This window comes from Hyaena hyaena, unplaced genomic scaffold (genome assembly GCF_003009895.1).
Source record: "Hyaena hyaena isolate Hyena2069 unplaced genomic scaffold, ASM300989v1 scaffold_0, whole genome shotgun sequence".
NCBI classification, from domain to species: domain Eukaryota; kingdom Metazoa; phylum Chordata; class Mammalia; order Carnivora; family Hyaenidae; genus Hyaena; species Hyaena hyaena.
This window is the reverse complement of record NW_024080632.1, coordinates 13,332,985-13,351,166: the sequence shown is the minus strand read 5'-3', so window position 1 is coordinate 13,351,166 and position 18,182 is coordinate 13,332,985. Positions and strand designations below refer to the sequence as shown.

At 45.9% G+C, this 18,182-nt stretch overlaps 1 protein-coding gene across 1 annotated transcript; it reads left to right on the top strand.

The window, feature by feature from the left end:
- Window positions 1-390: 390 nt before the first annotated feature.
- LOC120222888 (2'-5'-oligoadenylate synthase-like protein 2) lies at window positions 391-14,346 on the top strand. The gene is made up of 6 exons (XM_039220939.1): window positions 391-789; window positions 5,887-6,175; window positions 7,588-7,763; window positions 10,820-11,061; window positions 11,547-11,688; window positions 13,635-14,346. The coding sequence occupies exons 1-6, from the start codon at window positions 487-489 to the stop codon at window positions 14,193-14,195; spliced, it is 1,713 nt and encodes a 570-aa protein (XP_039076870.1). The 5' UTR covers window positions 391-486; the 3' UTR covers window positions 14,196-14,346.
- The last annotated feature ends 3,836 nt before the right edge of the window (window positions 14,347-18,182 follow it).

Here is an 18,182-nt window from a genome sequence, read left to right as displayed (position 1 = left end):
TGTGCTTTCGCTCAGCAATCTCTGTCGCTTTGCTCGCTGTCCCTGCTGTCCTGGAGAGCCGTTCCTCGAGGACTCCGTGCGTCTCTCCCGCCCTCCCTGGAACAGCCCCCGGAACTCAGGCTCAGCGCGAAGCCCCCCACCCTCTCAGCCAGGCGTGGGCACCTCCTGCCCCCCAGGGTAGCTCCTGTATGGACTGGGGTGGGGGGCTGTATCCTCTCCAGACAGCTGGGAACGGGCCTGGCGGGGTCGGTGGGGGAGGGGGGGGGAGGGGAGGCCAGGACACGGGGAAGGAAACACTCAGACTGAGAGTCTGTGGGTGACCGCCAGAGGGCGCTCGGCCCCACACTCAGCCTTTTTCTTGATCGCCTTTAAACAGGAAAATTACAGCTGAGCAAATTCAGTTTCGGTTTCCAAACCGATTGAGCAAGCCGGGAGGGACGGGGAAGGCCCAGCTTGTGAGCCTAAGGCAGCCCAAGGAGGGATGGAATGTGCCCCCCAGTCCTTCAGCCTCCTGGAGAAAGGATAGACCCCTTACAGAGCAAGGCAGAAGCCGAGAGAATTTCTCCCAAGGGGCAGCCTGGTTCTGGAGGGATGGAGCTCTTCCAGAACCTGTATGAGACCCCTGCAGACATGCTGTCCGCCTTCGTGGAGCGGAGGCTTCAGCCCGAGGGGGACTGGAAGGAGGAAGTGAAGGATGCCCAGCAGAGAATCGAACGTTTCTTCAGGGATCGGTGCTTCCATGATGAGCTGGTTCTAGACCAGGAAGTCAGGGTGTTAAAGGTGGTGAAGGTGAGCACAAGGGACTTGGGGGGTGTGAATCCCAAGCCCTGCGCTTGGAGACCGTATGACCTTGGGGAGCGGTCATTTCATCTCTGGATGGTCGGTTCATCTCATTCCCCCCCCCCCCGTCTTTAACCTAGATTGGTTATGAGAAATAAATGAGTTTAAGCGTGGGTGTAGCAGGATTCTCACACAGAGTCGTGACACCCAGGCTTTTCTTTCCAGGAAGCAACTTTATTCGTGCCAGCACAGCTCGGTTGGGTTGTACCGGAAGAACTGAGCCCCGAAGGTTTCTAATATATTTTCTAGCTTCTTCGCCACCCATATATGGTAACACACAAACCTATAGTCTGATTAAGTGGCTTCAGGTTACAAGGTCTTGAGGGATGTTGAATGCTTATAGCCAGGTTGCCTTGAGGTGTTGTTTTTTCTTTCCCTGGGGGGGACCCTACCACATGGGCAAGTGCTTTTAAACAGTAAATCATCCCAAAAATCTGAAGGATGGCAAAGGAAGATGCTCATTATTTGAGATCAAGCTGATTGCCAGGGCAGCAGGAGGAATGTGAATGGTAGGTCTCTAGAAAATTTACACTTTATTTCTTGTTTAAGAAAACCAACTGTACCCTCAAAGTCACACTCTGTGTTTTTCTTCTAAAATGCAGTGTATTTCATAGTTATTATTAGAATCTACCTAGCAGGGGCACCTGGGTGGCTGAGTAGGTTAAGGGTTAAGTATCCAACTCGATTTCCGCTCAGGTCATGATCTCACCGTTAGTGAGATCCAGCCCCCCCCCACCCCCTACCCCCATTCTCGGGCTCTGTGGATCAGCACAGAGCCTGCTTGGGATTCTCTCTGCCCCTTCCCAGCTCGCTGTCTCTCTAAAAATAAATAAACATTAAAAAAAAAAAAAAAAAGAATCTACCTAGCCATTATGAGTCCTTAATGGACTAAAGGGACTGACCATGTAATTCAACACTCACTTATAGCATGCTTTGTCCTAGAAAGTACTAAATTGTAATTAAGCTTTTAACATACCACCCTAAATCAAAAGTGCCTTGACTATCAAGCTAGGTTTTGCTAATTTTGCTAGATGAAAGATATCTGTTAACTTAAAAAAAAGAAAAATTTTAAATAGCCAGTTACTTTACCAGCCAAATGAGTTTATTCAGGAAAAACAAAGAATGACAACTCGGCACAAGCCAGCTATAGCAGAAACCATAATAAGCAAGTCCCACCCACAAAGTAGAGGAACACACCCGGAAGGAAGAGGAAGGTGGGAGGGGTCGCTCTGAATAATGAGACTTTCTCATTGGCTGAGTTGCAGGGGTAGTGAATTCCCGGTAGAAGATGCAATATGCATCCTTTCCTGCCCGGGTCTGCAATTCAATTGATGTTTCTGTTTGCAATTTTGTTGGGGTGTGTAATTGACAACTCCTGCAATCGATGCTGAGTGGTACCCCTCCTCCCGCTGCCCCCCAACCCCCCCCCCCCCGCCTCAGACGCCATTTTGTGAGGTTTCCCTTAATTTACATATATCTACATTTATTTAAGTAAATCAGGCTTTGCCTTGGGGGTGATATGGCTGCCAAAGGAAGGACAAGCAGCTTTAAGGAATCTTTTTTTTTTTTTTTTTTTTGGAATCTTTAAATAAAAGGTGGAAACCATAGAGTTAGGAGCGTTGTCGGCAAAGCTTGAGTTTCCAAAAGGGAAATGAAGAAATACACACTCTCTAGATAAAAAGATACAAACTTTGCACTACTAGGTCTGACTGTTCCACGTAGCTGAACTTCCTGGAGGGGCTGCAATGTATGCTTTCTGAGCATCTTTGCTTTCAGGACCTAACGTCAAAAAAAGGAAGGAAGGAAGGGAGGGAGGGAGGAAGGAAGGAAGGAAGGAATCTCCATCAGAACCAGAAATTAAAAAAAAAAAAAGAAAAGAAAAAAGAAGTAGACACGGGACACATATTCTTTGAAGGATGGGTTTGAAAGTGTTCAACTATTTTAACATGTTGCCAATATAGCTCTTCTATGAATTCAAAAGTGCTGTGTTTCCACTGGAGATACATTGCATTTTCTACATACCATTAATGTTACTTCAAATACGCATCTTAAAGTTCCCATTCTCTCTTTTAGGGGTATGTGTCAAGTGGAGACTATTTGGAGGAGAAAAAAAAATCACTTTCCCTTTCCCTTTTGTTCTCTCAATGATCTTTATTTCCAGAAGTTTAAATAGTCCTGGAATAACTATGTCCAGATATTTTGAGCTGCATCAGAAGTGCCTAGAACCAAATGCCCTATTACAATAAACACTGGTAAACCAGCAACAGCAGAAAGGACACACGTTTGTCATGAATGTTTCTGTTACTATATGAGGAGGAAGGAAGAGGTTACATTGCACATTGCACTAATTCAACACTTCCTTTTCTCTGCCTTTCTCCACTTGGGCAAGCACTGGATTTTCTTTTTTTTTAATGTTTATTTATTTTTGAGACAGAGACAGAGCATAAGCGGGGGAGGAACAGAGAGTGAGGGAGACACAGAATCTGAAGCAGGCTCCAGGCTCCGAGCTGTCAGCGCAGAGCCTGACACGGGGCTCGAACCCACAAACTGCAAGATCATGAGCTGAGCTGAAGTCAGACGCTTAACCAACTGAGCCACCCAAGCACCCCTAGCACTAGATTTTCTAAGTTGCATCTAATTTTCCTGATTCTCTCTATCTATATTGTGGTGACAGTGCTGTCATTTTCTTGTGTTAAATTGGATTTCCTATTATGAGTGACCTAGAGAGTCTTCTAGAACCAGCGGTAACATTTGCAAAGACATCCCTGCAGTACTTGATCACAGCCCCCCTCTGACATGCATATTCTTCCTCTTACTACTTACTATTCTGTTTCCTCAGGTCAAGGAACCCAGTGCCAAAATCAAGGTTAGAAATTTTTTGAAATTTTTAAAAAATTTTAATTAAAAATTTTTTGACCTGAGGTCAGAATTGCTTCGTGATTTTTTTTTTTTACTGTTTATTTATTTTTGAGAGAGAGGAAGAGACAGAGCATGAACAGGAGAGGGGCAGAAAGAGAGAGGGAGACACAGAATCCAAAGCAGGCTCCAGGCTCTGAGCTGTCAGCACAGAGCCTGACGCGGGACTCGAACCGACGAATCGTGAGATCATGACCCGAGCTGAGGTCGGACAGTTAATCGATTGAGACACCCAGGCGCCCCATGATTTTTAAAAATTACACGAGTAATTTCTGGCACCAGCCAAGATAAAGTAAGCTCTTACAAACTCTCACTCACATAAATTATAGCTAAAACTCTGGACAGACATCAAAATACAAGTGTTTAAGAACTCTGAAAAGTAAACAATATTAGGCAGATTTGGGACCGAAGTCAAGCCACAAACAACCTATAACAAAGGTGGTTATAGTGGAGCAAACTAGTAATACATGTAACAACAGGGATGAATGTCAAAAGCACTGTGCTAAGTGAAAACAAAAAAAGCCAGCTTCTAAAAGTCACATGCAGTATGATTGCATTTGTGTCCTTCTTGAAATGACAGCATTATGAAAATGGAAAACAAATTAGCGGTTTCTAGGGTTTGGAGATGGTGGGGGGAGGGAGGTTGGTATGACTCTTAAAAGAGTGGAAGGAGGAAATAGAATGGGATAGTTCCGTATCTTGATTTCAGTGGTGATTGTCGGAATCTACACATAAAATGTCTTTCTTAGTTTTTTTTTTTTTAATTTTTTAATGTTTTATTTATTTCTAGGAGAGAGTGAGAGAGAGACAGTGTGAACAGGGGAGGGTCAGAAAGAGAAGGAGACACAGAATCTGAAACAGGCCCCATGCTCTGAGCTGGCAGTCAGCACAGAGCCCAACGCGGTGCTCGAACCCACAAACCGTGAGATCATGACCTGAGCCGAAGTCGGATGCTTAACCGACTGAGCCACCCAGGCGCCCCACATAACATGTCTTTGAACTCTATACATTGTATCAATGTTGATTTCTGGGCTATATTTAGATAAGGTGTGATCATTGGGAGGAAACTGCAGACCTGTCTAAACTGTTTTTCGCAAACCTATAATTATTTCAAAATAACAATCAATTTATTGTAAGGGGGAGAAGGGCCAGCCCCCTTCCCTGCCTACTGAAGGAGACCCCCTGATCCCCTTCTTCAGAGGACATGTTCATACAGCATCGGTTACTGAGACAAGGAGCAGAGACAGCCCCTTAGAGCTGCCGGAACTTAGAAGGTGCTTTGCAGGCGTAGCCACAACCCCTGAAATTTGGGAGTCTTTATTTTTTATAAGTGTTTATGTATTTATTTTTGAGAGAGCGATAGAGAGCGAGTGAAGGAGGGGCAGAGAGGGAGACAGAATCCCAAGCAGGCTCCATTCTGTCAGCACAGAGCTATAGCTCATTGTGGGGCCCAAACCCACAAACCGTGAGATCATGACTTGAGCTGAAATCAAGAGTCTGATGCTTAACCGACTGAGCCACCCAAGCACCCCGAAATTTGAGAGTCTTTAAAAATAACATTCCCCAGGGGTCACCTTGGTGGCTCAGTCGGTAGAGCGTCCAACTTCAGCTCAGGTCGTGATCTCACAGTTCGTGGGTTCGAGCCCCGTGTCAGGCTCTGTGCTGACAGCTCAGAGCCTGGAGCCTGTTTCAGATTCTGTGTCTCCCTCTCTCTCTGCCCCTCCCGCACTCACACACTATCTCTCAAAAATAAACAAACATTCAATTTAAGTAGCCACATGTGGCTCTTGGCCACCATGTTGGACAGCACTGGTTTGGGCATCAAATGTCTCTGGAATGAGATAGAAGCAGTTGGGGACCTCTGCAGAAGGAACTTAGGGCCTGAGGTACAGGAGGGTTTTACGTTTCGTTTATATTCTTTGAACTGTTTATCATGTACTTAATTTTTCTAAATGAATGAAAAGACGTGGTTGGCAAAGCCCACCGTGTATGGAGGAGACCAAGAGCTATTTTTGGTTCCTGTGTAAACAACCTTACCTGTGTAAACAGGCAAGGCCCCCTGGTTTCACCCCAACCTCAAAGCTTCAGGCCCCAGGGGAGGTAAAGCTCCAATGTTAATGTCCTCCGCAGGGCGGATCCTCTGGTAAGGGAACGACACTGAACTACAGCTCCGACGTGGACTTGGTCTTGTTCCTAAGCTGCTTCCCCAGCTTTCAAGACCAGGCAGAGCATCGAGGATCGATCATCAAATTCATCAAGAAGAGACTGACTCAGTACAGCAAGAGCCTGGCCTACAGCATCACCATGGTCCCGCAGAGAAAGACGACCATGGTCCCCCGCTCCCTGTCCTTCCACATCCAGGCCAGGAAGAACAGTGAAGCTATTGGAGTGGATGTGCTCCCCGCCTATGATGCTCTAAGTAAAGACAGCAATGGGTCGGGGCCACAGAAACTAGTCAGGGGCCCTTCACCAACCTGGCCTTGGGGGAGGTTTGGGAAAGTGGAAGCCAGGTGAGAGAGAGTGGAGTTTGCATTTTTTTCCTGAAGGGCTGGGTCTGGAGCTATAGCTTGCAGAGTAGTCCCTTCCATAAATTCGTATGTTTCCATGTCCCACTGTTGGGGAGATAGGGGACTTCTGGGTTCCCACCCAACCCAGGGTGAAGACTCTCCTCTGACCTTCTGGGAAACACCAGGGAAGGCAAGCACTTCGAGGTCTTTAGAGTTAGATTGGAATCATTTTTTTAATGTTTCTTTATTTTTAACAGAGAGAGCATGAGCAGGGGAGGGGCAGAGAGAGAGAGGAGGACAGAGGATCCCAAGAAGGCTCTGCACTAATAGCACCGAGCCCAACACAGGGCTCGAACTCACGAACCATGAGATCATGACCTGAGCCAAAGTCGGTCCCTCAATCAACCGAGCCACCCAGACGCCCCTAGATTGGAATCACTCTTAAAACAGGGCTCTTGGGGCGTCTGGGTGGCTCAGTTGGTTAAGCAGCCAACTCTTGATTTTGGCTCAAATCAGACTCTGCACTGACAGTGTGGAGCCCACTTGGGATTCTCTCCCCCTCTCTCTCTGCTCCACACACTTGCAGTGTGCTCTCTCTCCCTCTCAAAATAAATAAATAAACTTAGAAAAGAAAAACAGGACTCTTAATGTCTTCAAATTTTGGCTCTAAGACTTACTAAATATATGACCTTGGGCAGCTATCTAACACCTCCAAGACTCAATATACCAGCCTGCCAGAAGGCAGAATGTCAGGTTGAACCATAGGAAATTGGCAATATTTGACCATGTTTGAGCCTCAAAAAGGGCACTCCCTATGGTTCCACTTAATTTTACCTACTGCATGAAGCTGTTTTTTTTTTTTTTACATTTATCTATTTTTGAGAGACAGTGAGACAGAGTATGAGCAGGGGAGGGGCAGAGAGAGGAGACCCAGAATCTGAAACAGGCTCCAGGCTCTGAGCAAGCGTTCAGCACAGAGCCAGACACAGGGCTCGAACCCACAAACCATGAGATCATGACCTAAGCTGAACTCGGACACTTAACCGACTGAGCCACCCAGGCGCCCCTGCATGGAGCTGTCCTAGGCTTCTGTGAGCTTAGCCCAGTGTCTGATACATGCTAAGTCTTTGGTCAATGGGGGTATTTAAAATCTATGTGACTTTTGAGGGGGCTACCAAACCCTCTAAGCTTCCATTGTAAAATGGGAAATATAGTCTGTTCCTACAGGAGAGAATTCACGTCTCCTCAATACCTCGCAGTTTTATTTCCCGTCTTCCTCTCCTCAAAGAGTGGATTTTCTTACATGGGTGTTTTTCTCTCGCAGGAAATTTTTGCCCGGACTCTAAACCATCTCCGGAAATCTATGAAGAGTTGATAACCAGCGGCGGCCACCCTGGGGAGTTCGCACCGAGCTTCACAGAGCTGCAGAGGCACTTCGTGAAAAGTCGCCCTGTCAAACTGAAGAACCTTCTGCGGCTGATGAAACACTGGTACCAGCAGGTGCGGGGCTGGGCGCCGGGCTGGGACATTCAGGGCACATCAAGGAGGACGGGTGCCTGCTACCATTTTTTTTTTTTTTAAGAGAAAAAGATGGAAACAAGCCAGCTCAGAATAGAGCTAAATCATGTAGGTGGAATAATGTCATCGGAAGCTATTTGTGATTGTAGAGCGCTGGACAGCAGTTCTCATTCTTGTTGTGGCCGTTCTTTGTGGTTTTGCTCTATTCTGTGCAAAGCACTGTGCCTTGGTCATAGCCTCTTAGTTCCTCGAGGACAACTAAATAGTTCCTGACATGCACGAATGTGATTTTCCACAGGCTTCAGGCATTTCACATAACAGTAAGAACAAAGCTACCATCTATTAAGGGTCAGTTGTCTTCCGTGATCTATGCTGAGGGCTCTGTGTATTTTTCTCAGTCTTTCCAACAGCTCTGTAATGTATGTATTATTCATTAGCCCCATTTCGAGGATGAGAAAAACCAGGCTCAAGGGCTAAAGTTGGGCTGAGAGTTGAACACAAAGGTGCCTGCCTGTGTGCTCTTAATCAATAATGCCACCTGGGTTTTACAATAACAATTTATTTCATGGGGCTCCTGGGTAGTTAAGTCGGTTAAGTATCCGACTCTTGATCTCGGCTCAGGTTATGATCTCACGGTTCATGGGTTCCAGCCCTGCATCAGGCTCCGCACTGGCGGCATAGAGTATGCTTAGGATTCTCTCTCCCTCTCCCTCTGCTCTTCTCCTGCTCTCTCACTCACTGTCTCTCTCTTCAAAATAAATAAAAACATTTGAAATAATAATGATTTATTTCATAAGAATTTTCATAATAATAAATACTTTTTCTGATTATTTGAATATTGCATTGGGCTCATGAAAAATTCAAGTGATGAAAAATAAAGCATAAGAGAGAAGGCAAAATTTGCGTGAAATGCAGTGTCTGGGCGGCTCAGTCAGTTTAGCGTCCGACTTCGGCTCAGGTCATGGTCTCACGGTTCGTGGGTTCGAGCCCCACGCCGTGCTCCATGCTGGCAGCTCAGAGGCTGGAGCCTGCTTCAGATTCCATGTCTCCCTCTCTCTCTGCCCTTCCACAACTCTGCTCTGACTCTGTCCCTCAAAAATAAACAAACATTTAAAATTTTTGTTAAATTTACATGAAATGGCTGAGATGATACTAATAACATTTTTGGAGACTATGCGTTATCCCCCTCTTTGTATCCGTGTTCACACAGCTCATGCCTGGAGCTTACAAACCGAAATCCTATCACGTGACTCTTTCTGTGGTCCGCCCTTTACAAAGGTGCATTTGCTTACAGACCTTTGGAGTTGAACTTTGGGGACTTAACCTGTTCATGTATTTTGCATCTTCTCCCATTGGGACTTCTGTCTTTTTCTTATCAGTCGAAAGACTTTTTTTGTAGATATTTACCATTGTTTCTCACGTGTTGCAAATATTTTTACCAATCGTAATATTTTTACCATTATATCTTTGATGATATAATTATTTCTATTTTTTAATGTGTTTTTTTTTTTTTTTTTTGAGAGACAGAGAGAGACAGAGCGAGTAGGGGAGGGTCAGAGAGAGGGGGAGACACAGAATCCGAAGACAGGCTCCAGGCTCTGAGCTATCAGCACAGAGCCCGACGTGGGGCTCCAACCCACGAACCACAAGATCATGACCTGAGCCAAAGTCGGATGCTTAAACGACTGAGCCACCCAGGTACCCCTAATTTTTAAAGCATACAAACAGGGCCAACTTTTCTGAGTTGTAGGTTTTCTGTCTTGTCCACAGTGTGTAGGTAGTCTTTTAATTTTCTTCGAATATGTCTCATCTATGCTTTTATTCCATTTGTAATCTGTTTTGGTATTTGGTGTCACAAAGCTCGTCTTTATTTTCTTCCAAATGGCTGATAAGTTGTGCCAGCATCCTTTGTTGGATTATGCATCTTTCCCCCCATTGTTCATCACCCTTACCGGTTGTTAAATTTTTGTATCGACTGAGAACTAATTCTGGGTTCTTCTTCTGTTACACCTGGCTGTTGTTTATACTGACACCAAAGTGTACTGTTCTGGTACGCTCTCTCAGTCATATCTGAGAAAACAAATACCAACCTCTTTGTTTTTCTTCTTTATTAATTTTCTTGGCTCTCCTAAGCATTTATTCCTGTATTTGCATCTTAACATTATTTTTCTCCCACTAAAAAAACACTAGTGGGATGCTAACTATAATTGCAATAAGCTTCCAAATTAATTTTTTTCCAAATTACTTTTTTTAAAATTGTTTTAATGTTTTATTTATTTCTGAGAGAGAAAGAGAGAGACAGCGTGAGCAGGGGAGGGTCAGAGAGAAAGGGAGACACAGAATCTGAAACAGGCTCCAGACTCTGAGGTAGCTGTCAGCACAGAGCCCACGAGCAGTGAGATCATGACCTGAGCCGAAGTCGGATGCTTAACCGACTGAACCACCCAGGCGCCCCACCAAATTAATTTTTGAAGAACTGAAATTTTCACATGACTACACCGTCTCCATCTTTTGATTTGTTCCAATTTTGTTTTATGTTTTCAGCGTGTTGATGTGTTTTTGTTTTCTTTAATCAGATCCTATATACACTATGTGATATTGCCTCCACCATTCCGACTCACTAACACAGACTGATGAAGTCCAGAAGGTGCATGAGAGGCCTCAGTTTCCTCTTTTGTGGAAATTGTGATGGCCCCAGGACATAATCTATCTAGAGCCCAAGCTCTCTGGGCTCATTTCAGATTTCATGGATGTGCTACATAATCCAGATGTAAAATGGAGTCAACAAAATAGTTATTTTTTTATTTCTTTATTTTTATGCAAGCTCTATACCCAACATGGGGCTTGAACTCACAACCCTAAGATCAAGAGTCACATGTTCTACTGACCAAGCCAGCCAGGCACCCCTGATGTTAACAGAATATTACTGGGACCTGGAAACAGAGAGAATTGGAAATTCCCAATTGCCAAGGTAGCAATCTCATATCCATTCTCTCTCTCTCTCCCTCACTCCCTCTCCCCACCCCGCCACCCTGCAGCACTTGAAACCTAAATATCGAAAGGCATCACTGCCCGCAAAATACGCACTGGAGCTACTGACCATCTATGCCTGGGAAATAGGTACAGACAAGAGCGATAACTTCGACCTGGATAAAGGGTTTAGAGCCGTGATGGAACTCCTTGTAGATTATGAAGACATCTGCATCTATTGGACCAAGTACTATGATTTCCAAAATGAGACTGTCAAAATCTATATCAAACAACAGTTGAAGGAATGCAGGTGAGCCTTACTTTTAGCTGCAAGGAACAGAAACCTGACTCATGCAATTGTTAAAAGAAGGGGAACTTCTTGGCTTTTGTAACTGAGAAGCCCAAAGATGAGTGAACTTTCAGGTATGATGGGATCCAGATGTTCACTGTGTCATCAGGGACCCATTCTGTGAAATCTGCCCTTCCCAGGGGAGCCTTACCTCTGAATTCAGGCTCATCCCTTCATGACTTACATCTTTTCTAGTCTTCCCATCTGGGCTCCTCCCACTACAAGAGGGAGTGCACCTTTGTCCTAGGATTCTAAGCAGAACCCCTGAGGTTCACTCTGATTGGGCCAACTTAGGTTACAGTTTGTAACTTACTCCAATCATGAGCCAAGAACTTGAGCTTGCAGGAAGGCCTGCCTACACACAGGCATGTACTATCCCATAGACTTGAGTGACAGAGGCCAGGATCATAAGTGTGATGGGGATCTACTCCCTTTCTCTCTCCCAGGCCAGTTATCCTGGACCCGGCTGATCCCACCAACAACCTGGGAAAAGAAAAGAGATGGGACCTGGTAGCCAAAGAGGCCGCTCACTGCCTGAGACAGGCCTGCTGTAAGAATGACGACTCCAGCCAGGACTGGCACGTACAGGTATAACCACCCTCCACCCCTCAGTCAATATTCAGTGATGACTGCATGTCAGCTCCCCAAAAATCCCCCCAAGGGGCGCCTGGGTGGCCCAGTTGGTTAAGCACCCGACTTCGGCTCAGGTCATGATCTCACAGTTCGTGAGTTCAAGCCCCGCGTTGGGCTCTGTGCTGACAGCTCGGAGCCTGGAGCCTGCTTCACATTCTGTGTCTCTCTCTCTGCACCTCCCCAGTTTGCACTCTGTCTGGCTGTCTCTCTCTCTCTCTCTCAAAAATAAACAAACATCTTAAAAAGTGACAGAGGGAGAGAGAGATCAGGGCGCCTGGGTGGTTTAGTCGGTTAAGTGTCCGAGTCTTGGTTTCAGCTCAGGTCATGATCTCACCATTCATGAGTTCGAGCCCCACATTGGGCTCCATGCTGACAGTTACAGAGCCTGCTTGGGATTCTCTCTCTCTCGCTTTCTCTACCTCTCCCCCAGTCTCTCTGTCTCTCTCAAAATAAATAAATACATTTAAAATGTTTAATGCTAATAAAAAAAATAAAAAAATTTTAAAAAAGAAAGGGAGAGGGGCACCTGGGTGGCTCAGTCGGTTAAGCGCCCAACTTCGGCTCAGGTCATGATCTCATGGTTCGTGGGTTCAAGCCCCGCATCGGGCTCTGTGCTGACAGCTAGCTCAGAGCCTGGAGCCTGTTTCAGATTCTGTGTCTCACTCTCTCTCTGACCCTCCCCTGCTTGTGTTGTCTCTCTCTCTCTCTTTCTCTCTCTCTTTCTCTCTCTCTCTCTCAGAAATAAATAAAACATTAAAAAATGATGTTTTAAAAATAATGTCTTATTTATTTCTGAGAGAGAGAAAGGCAGAGTGAGCAGGGGAGGGGCAGAGACAAAGAGAGACAGAATCTGCAGCAGGCTCCAGGCTCTGAGCTGTCAGCACAGAGCCCAACACAGAGCTCGAACCCACGAACCATGAGATCATGACCTGAGCCAAAGTCAGATGCTTAACCGACTGAGCCACCCAGGCGCCCCAAGAAGAAGAGAGTCTTAATAGATGTATCTAAAACCAATCAGTGACGAACATAGGATTTGAGCACAGACAGCAACACCAGCGGCGAAGCCCCCCTGGGCACTGCTTTTCTGACACAATCATAGCGTCCTGGGTCTGAACACTACATAGGAATCTAGGGTTCAAAGACCAGGACTGTTAGCTTGTCTGAGAGAGCTAATTTCCCTGATCTGCCACTCCCGGAGCAATCTTGTTGCCACTACCAGAGGTCACATCCTGCAGGGAAATTCTGAGGCTGGCCTCAAAGGCAGATCTGCATGACCATATAACATTAAAGTCCAAAATGGGATATTTTTGAGCATGAAATGGGGTGATTCTAATTATCCCGGGACAGGGCACCTACACCTGGACTGCCCTAGACCCACAGGATCATCAAGTCACCCTGGATTAACAGCCATGTCATGAGCCAATGAATGGAAGTACCTTATTTTTTGTGACTGCTACCCTACTTTCAGACTTTTCCTATTACAATGACTATCCTTGAACGTATGACCCAGTGCCTGGCACCTGTTAAATTCTTTAACCTAGAGCAGCCCTATGATGTACCTACGGAGTAGGCGCAAATGTTATCTCCGTGTGACAGCTGGGGACCCTGAACAGTTCCACGTAGGGGTGGCTGTTTGGGGAACGGTAGCCAGTGGTTAGTCTGATCAGGGTGAGTCAGAGGACAGAGGGTGACCCAAGGATCCTGTAAACCTAGGATGTTCTGCTTTGCCTCAGACAGTTACGGTTTATGCCTGTTGGCTGTGATAGTTACCGATAGCTCCTTTTCCTACCCAAAGTGTCTCGGTAGGCAATAAATAGATCGTCAGCAGGCAGAAAGAGGGGGAGTTGGGGACAACAGCCTTGACCATCAGACATCCTGGTCTGCTCCTCCTTCCTTTCCAGCCAGCACGGGATGTCCAGGTGTTGGTGAAAAAGACAGGAGAGGAGTCCTGGACCCTGTCGGTGGATCCCTACAGTCCCATCTGGAAGATGAAAACGGAGATCAAGAGGATGTGTGACATCAGGGGACAGCAGCGTCTCTCCTTCCAGGAGCCAGGAGGAGAACGGCAACTGCTCAGCAGCCAGCAGACCCTGGCACATTATGGGATCTTCTCTAAGGTTAGCATCCGGGTCCTGGAGACCTTCCCTCCCGAGATCCAGGTCTTTGTGAAGGACTCTAGCGGCCAGAGCAAGCCTTACGCCATCGACCCTGACGACTCCATCCATACCTTGAAAGAGAAGATTGAGGAGGCTGGGGGACCTTATGTGAGGGATCAGATACTAAAGTTTCAGGGCCGGAAACTAAGGAATCACTGCAGCCTTTCAGACCTGCAGATCAAAGACTGTGACACCATCATGCTCATTAGAAGCCACAGGGCTCCAGAAGTGCCCCTGGTGTGGGCCCCAGAAGTGCCCCTGATGTGGGCCCCAAAAGTGCCTATGTACCGGATATACACGATGTAGACTTCCATGGCTCGGTTCCCACACCCACCCCTTTCTACCCAGGCCACTGTGATTTCCTGAAGCATAAATATGAACGTACCCTTTCCCTGTATGAAGTCCTCCAACAGCTCCTATTACTTATATAATAAAGTTCAAGTTCTTTTGCTTGGCATTCAAGGTCTTTGACAATTTAGCCCTTGCTTACCTCTTTCTTTACTTCTCTTCACTACTCAAAACACACCAAACCCTTGCATCCCCAGAGCACTGAATGCCGGATCATAACTCCATTACTGATTCAACTATTCCTTTCCCTCATGTTTTCATCTTTCAACACTCAAAGCTCTAAGTCAGACTCCAGGTATGGACCCCCGACCAGCAGAGTTGGCGTATCCCCTGGGAACATCATAGCAATGAAATTTCTCGGCAACTATGTCAGATTCACCCGAGTCAGGTCTTGGTGGTGGGATTCAGCAACCTGGGTCTTAACAAGCCTTCCAAGTAATTCTGGTGCACACTCCAGTTTGAGAGCCATTGCTAGAAGCCCAATAACAGCCAACCACGCCATTTTCTGCCCCTACACCCAAGTCAGACTTCGGTGAAAGCACTCGGGACCCTCATTGTGTTCCCATGTTGGATCATTACTCTCCCCGATTTAAAGAGACTTGACAAGAGCCTTGCTCCTGTGTCCCCATGGTCTAGAATGATGCCTGCCTGGTGCGCACGTTCAGCATGCACTCGCTGAACAAACAAATGAAACAAAGAATGACTTTGAATTCTTCCCTATAACCTTTCTGAGGGTCTCCATCCATTGCTATTTTAGAGACTATAGGGTTTGGGGTGCTCCCTCTCTTCTCCCAGCTGTGTCTCATTCTTTGAGATTGCCTATAGATCATACCATGCTCCTACCCAATAGCTTCACTCATCCATCCAAACCTAACTACACCAAAAGGGATCAACTGACCCAGCATAGAATCTATCGACTGGTTTTACTTAGCCTATCAGATTTGGAGTCCTGGTGGGTGGGACCAGTTCCCAGTATAATTCAATAAGGGTGAACATCTAAGCAGAAATGCAATCAGAACAGATAAGCCTGAGCTCAAGGCTACAGGTGAGTAGGGGCACCTAGGGTGGCTCAGTCGGTTGGGCGACCGACTTCGGCTCAGGTCATGATCTCACGGTTCGTGGGTTCTAGCCCCGCATCGGGCTCTGTGCTGACAGCCAGCTCAGAGCCTGGAGCCTGCTTCAGATTCTGTGTCTCCCTCTCTCTCTGACCCTCCCCTGCTCATGCTGTCTCTCTCCGCCTCTCAAAAATAAATAAAACACTTTAAAAAAAAAAAAAAAAAAGACTACAGGTAAGTAAAAAGGCAACCCTCCACACAGAGAATGGAGCCACGTATAGCAAAAGAGAATCAAAAGTCCTGACACAGCCCCGGGGAGGGACACTGCAGGGGGCTGTTAGACCTGCCCTTTTAAAAAATTCAAACCCCCCACCCCAAGCTTTCATTAATCTAAATTGAACAGATCAGAGTGGATTGGGTGTCTTTTTTGCCCCAAAGCCTTGCCTAAGATTTGCTTCCGCAGCTCAGTAAAATTCTTTTTCTCTATTCCTCACTGAATTAATAATCCCATGCATCGACGTGGCATTGACACTAAGAATCTTTATCAACATGGTGTCTTCGGATCCCTATCCTTACAGCTACCATAGAAGTTAGGTGGAGGAGTAGAATTAACACCTTCTCTCCCATTTTACAGGTGAGAATGGCGAGGGTTAGCGGTATTCTACAATGCGCCCTTCCCAGTCTTTCCTGTCTCAGTTAAGGACAATTCCATCCTTCCAGGTGTTAAAGCCAAAGCTTCCAAATGGTCCTCGAGTCCAATCTTTGTCTCACATCATTATTCTGTCCATTAGCAAGACCTGTTTATATTCAAAATATACGCAAGGATGTGTCAAGTAAGAAGTTGCTGCGGTGGAGGTCAAGGAGGTTGTTTCCTGCTTTCTCCTCTAGGGTGTTGATAGTTTCCTGTCTCACATTCAGGTCCTTTATCCATTTTGAGTTTATTTTTGTGCATGGTGTGAGAAAATGATCTAGTTTCATTTTTCTGCATGTTGCTGTCCAGTTATCCCAACACTGTCTGTTAAAAAGCCTCTCTTTTTTCCATTGGATATTCTTTCCTGCTTTGTCAAAGATTAGTTGGCTGTATACTTTTGGGTAAATTAATGATAGAACTCCCCTATGACCCAGCAATAGCACTGCTAGGAATTTACCCAAGGGACACAGGAGTGCTGATGCATAGGGGCACATGTACCCCAATGTTCATAGCAGCACTCTCTACAATAGCTAAAACATGGAAAGAGCCTAAGTGTCCATCAATTGATTAATGGATCAAGAAGATGTGGTTTATCTATACTATGGAATACTACTTGGCAATGAGAAATAATGAAATCTGGCCATGTGTAGCAACATGGATGGACCTTGAGGGTGTTATGCTGAGCGAAATAAGTCAGGCAGAAACGGACAAATATCATATGTTTTCACGTATAGGAGGATTGGGAGGAACTTAACTGAGGAACAAGGGGGAGAAGAAGGGGGTAAATGGTGGGGGAAAGGGAGAGAGGCAAACCATGAGAGACTCTTGAATGGTGAGAACAAACTGAGGACTCATGTGTGAGAGGGGAGGAGGACACTTGTGGGGATGAGCACTGGGTGTTATATGGAAACCAACTTGACAATTAAGTATTTGTAAAAAAATAAATTAATTAATTAATTAAATTAAATTAAATACTTAAAGAACCCCCCCAAAAATAAAAAAATAAAAAGGCAAAAAAATATATATATAAGCAAGGAAATGATGTAATGTCTAGGATTCACATTTTTTAAAAAATACTTATTTATTTTTGAGACAGAGAGAGACAGAGCATGAGCACAGGAGGGGCAGAGAGAGAGGGAAACACAGGGTCTGAAACAGGCTGAGCTGTCAGCACAGAGCCCGAAGCGGGGCTCGAATCCACGAACCATGAGATCATGACCTGAGCCGAAGTCAGACACCCAACCGACTGAGCCGCCCAGGCGCCCTTAGGATTCACATTTAAATCACACAGGAGAGGGGCACCTGGGCGGCTCAGTCGGTTAAGCGTCTGACTTTGGCTCAGGTCAGAATCTCGCCTGTTTCGTGAGTTCGAGCCCCACATCCAGCTATGTGCCAGCAGTGTGGAGCCTGCTTGGGATTCTCTCTCTCTCCCTCTCTCTTTTCCCTCCCCAGTTCGGGCTGTCTCTGTCTCTCTCAGAATAAATAAATAAACTTAAAAAGAATAAAAGTCAGGCCACGTTACTCCTCTGCTTGAAACTCTTCAGTGGCTCCCCATTTCATTTAGAGTAAAAGTCGGGCTTAGTGGTCTTGAAGATCCTATACCATTTGCTCCCCACCCTTTACCACTTAAACCTCATCCCCTCCCACTCTCCTCCTTTGATCATTCCCTTACAGCCATGCTGTTATTCCTCAAACCCACCAGGCACACTGATACCACAGGACCTTTGCACTTGCTGCTCCTTCTGCCATGAATGAGCCTCTTCCCTCTAGCATATATATGGGTCACTCTTTGCCTTCTTCATGTCTTTGCTCAAATATCTCCCTTTAAGGCCTCTCCAACCACCTTTTTTGAGGCTGAACATCTAAGCAATCCTACACATACACACACACACCACACACAGTACCTATTAACCTCTTGTTTTGCTTTATTTTTCTGCTCAGCGCTTATTACTATCTTATTTACTATAATTCGACTTATTTATCCTGTTCATTGTCTGTCTGCACCATCAGAATGTAAGCCCACTGCAGGCAGGGCTTTTTGTCTATTCACTGCTATACCCCCAGCACCTGCCTGGCACATAGTAGCTACTCACTATTTGTTGAATACATGAATGAATGGCCAAGATTCAACCCCTGCCCAACCATCCAGGCCCATCCCTCTCCTCTCCCTCCCCTTACCTTCTGTGCCAACACATATTT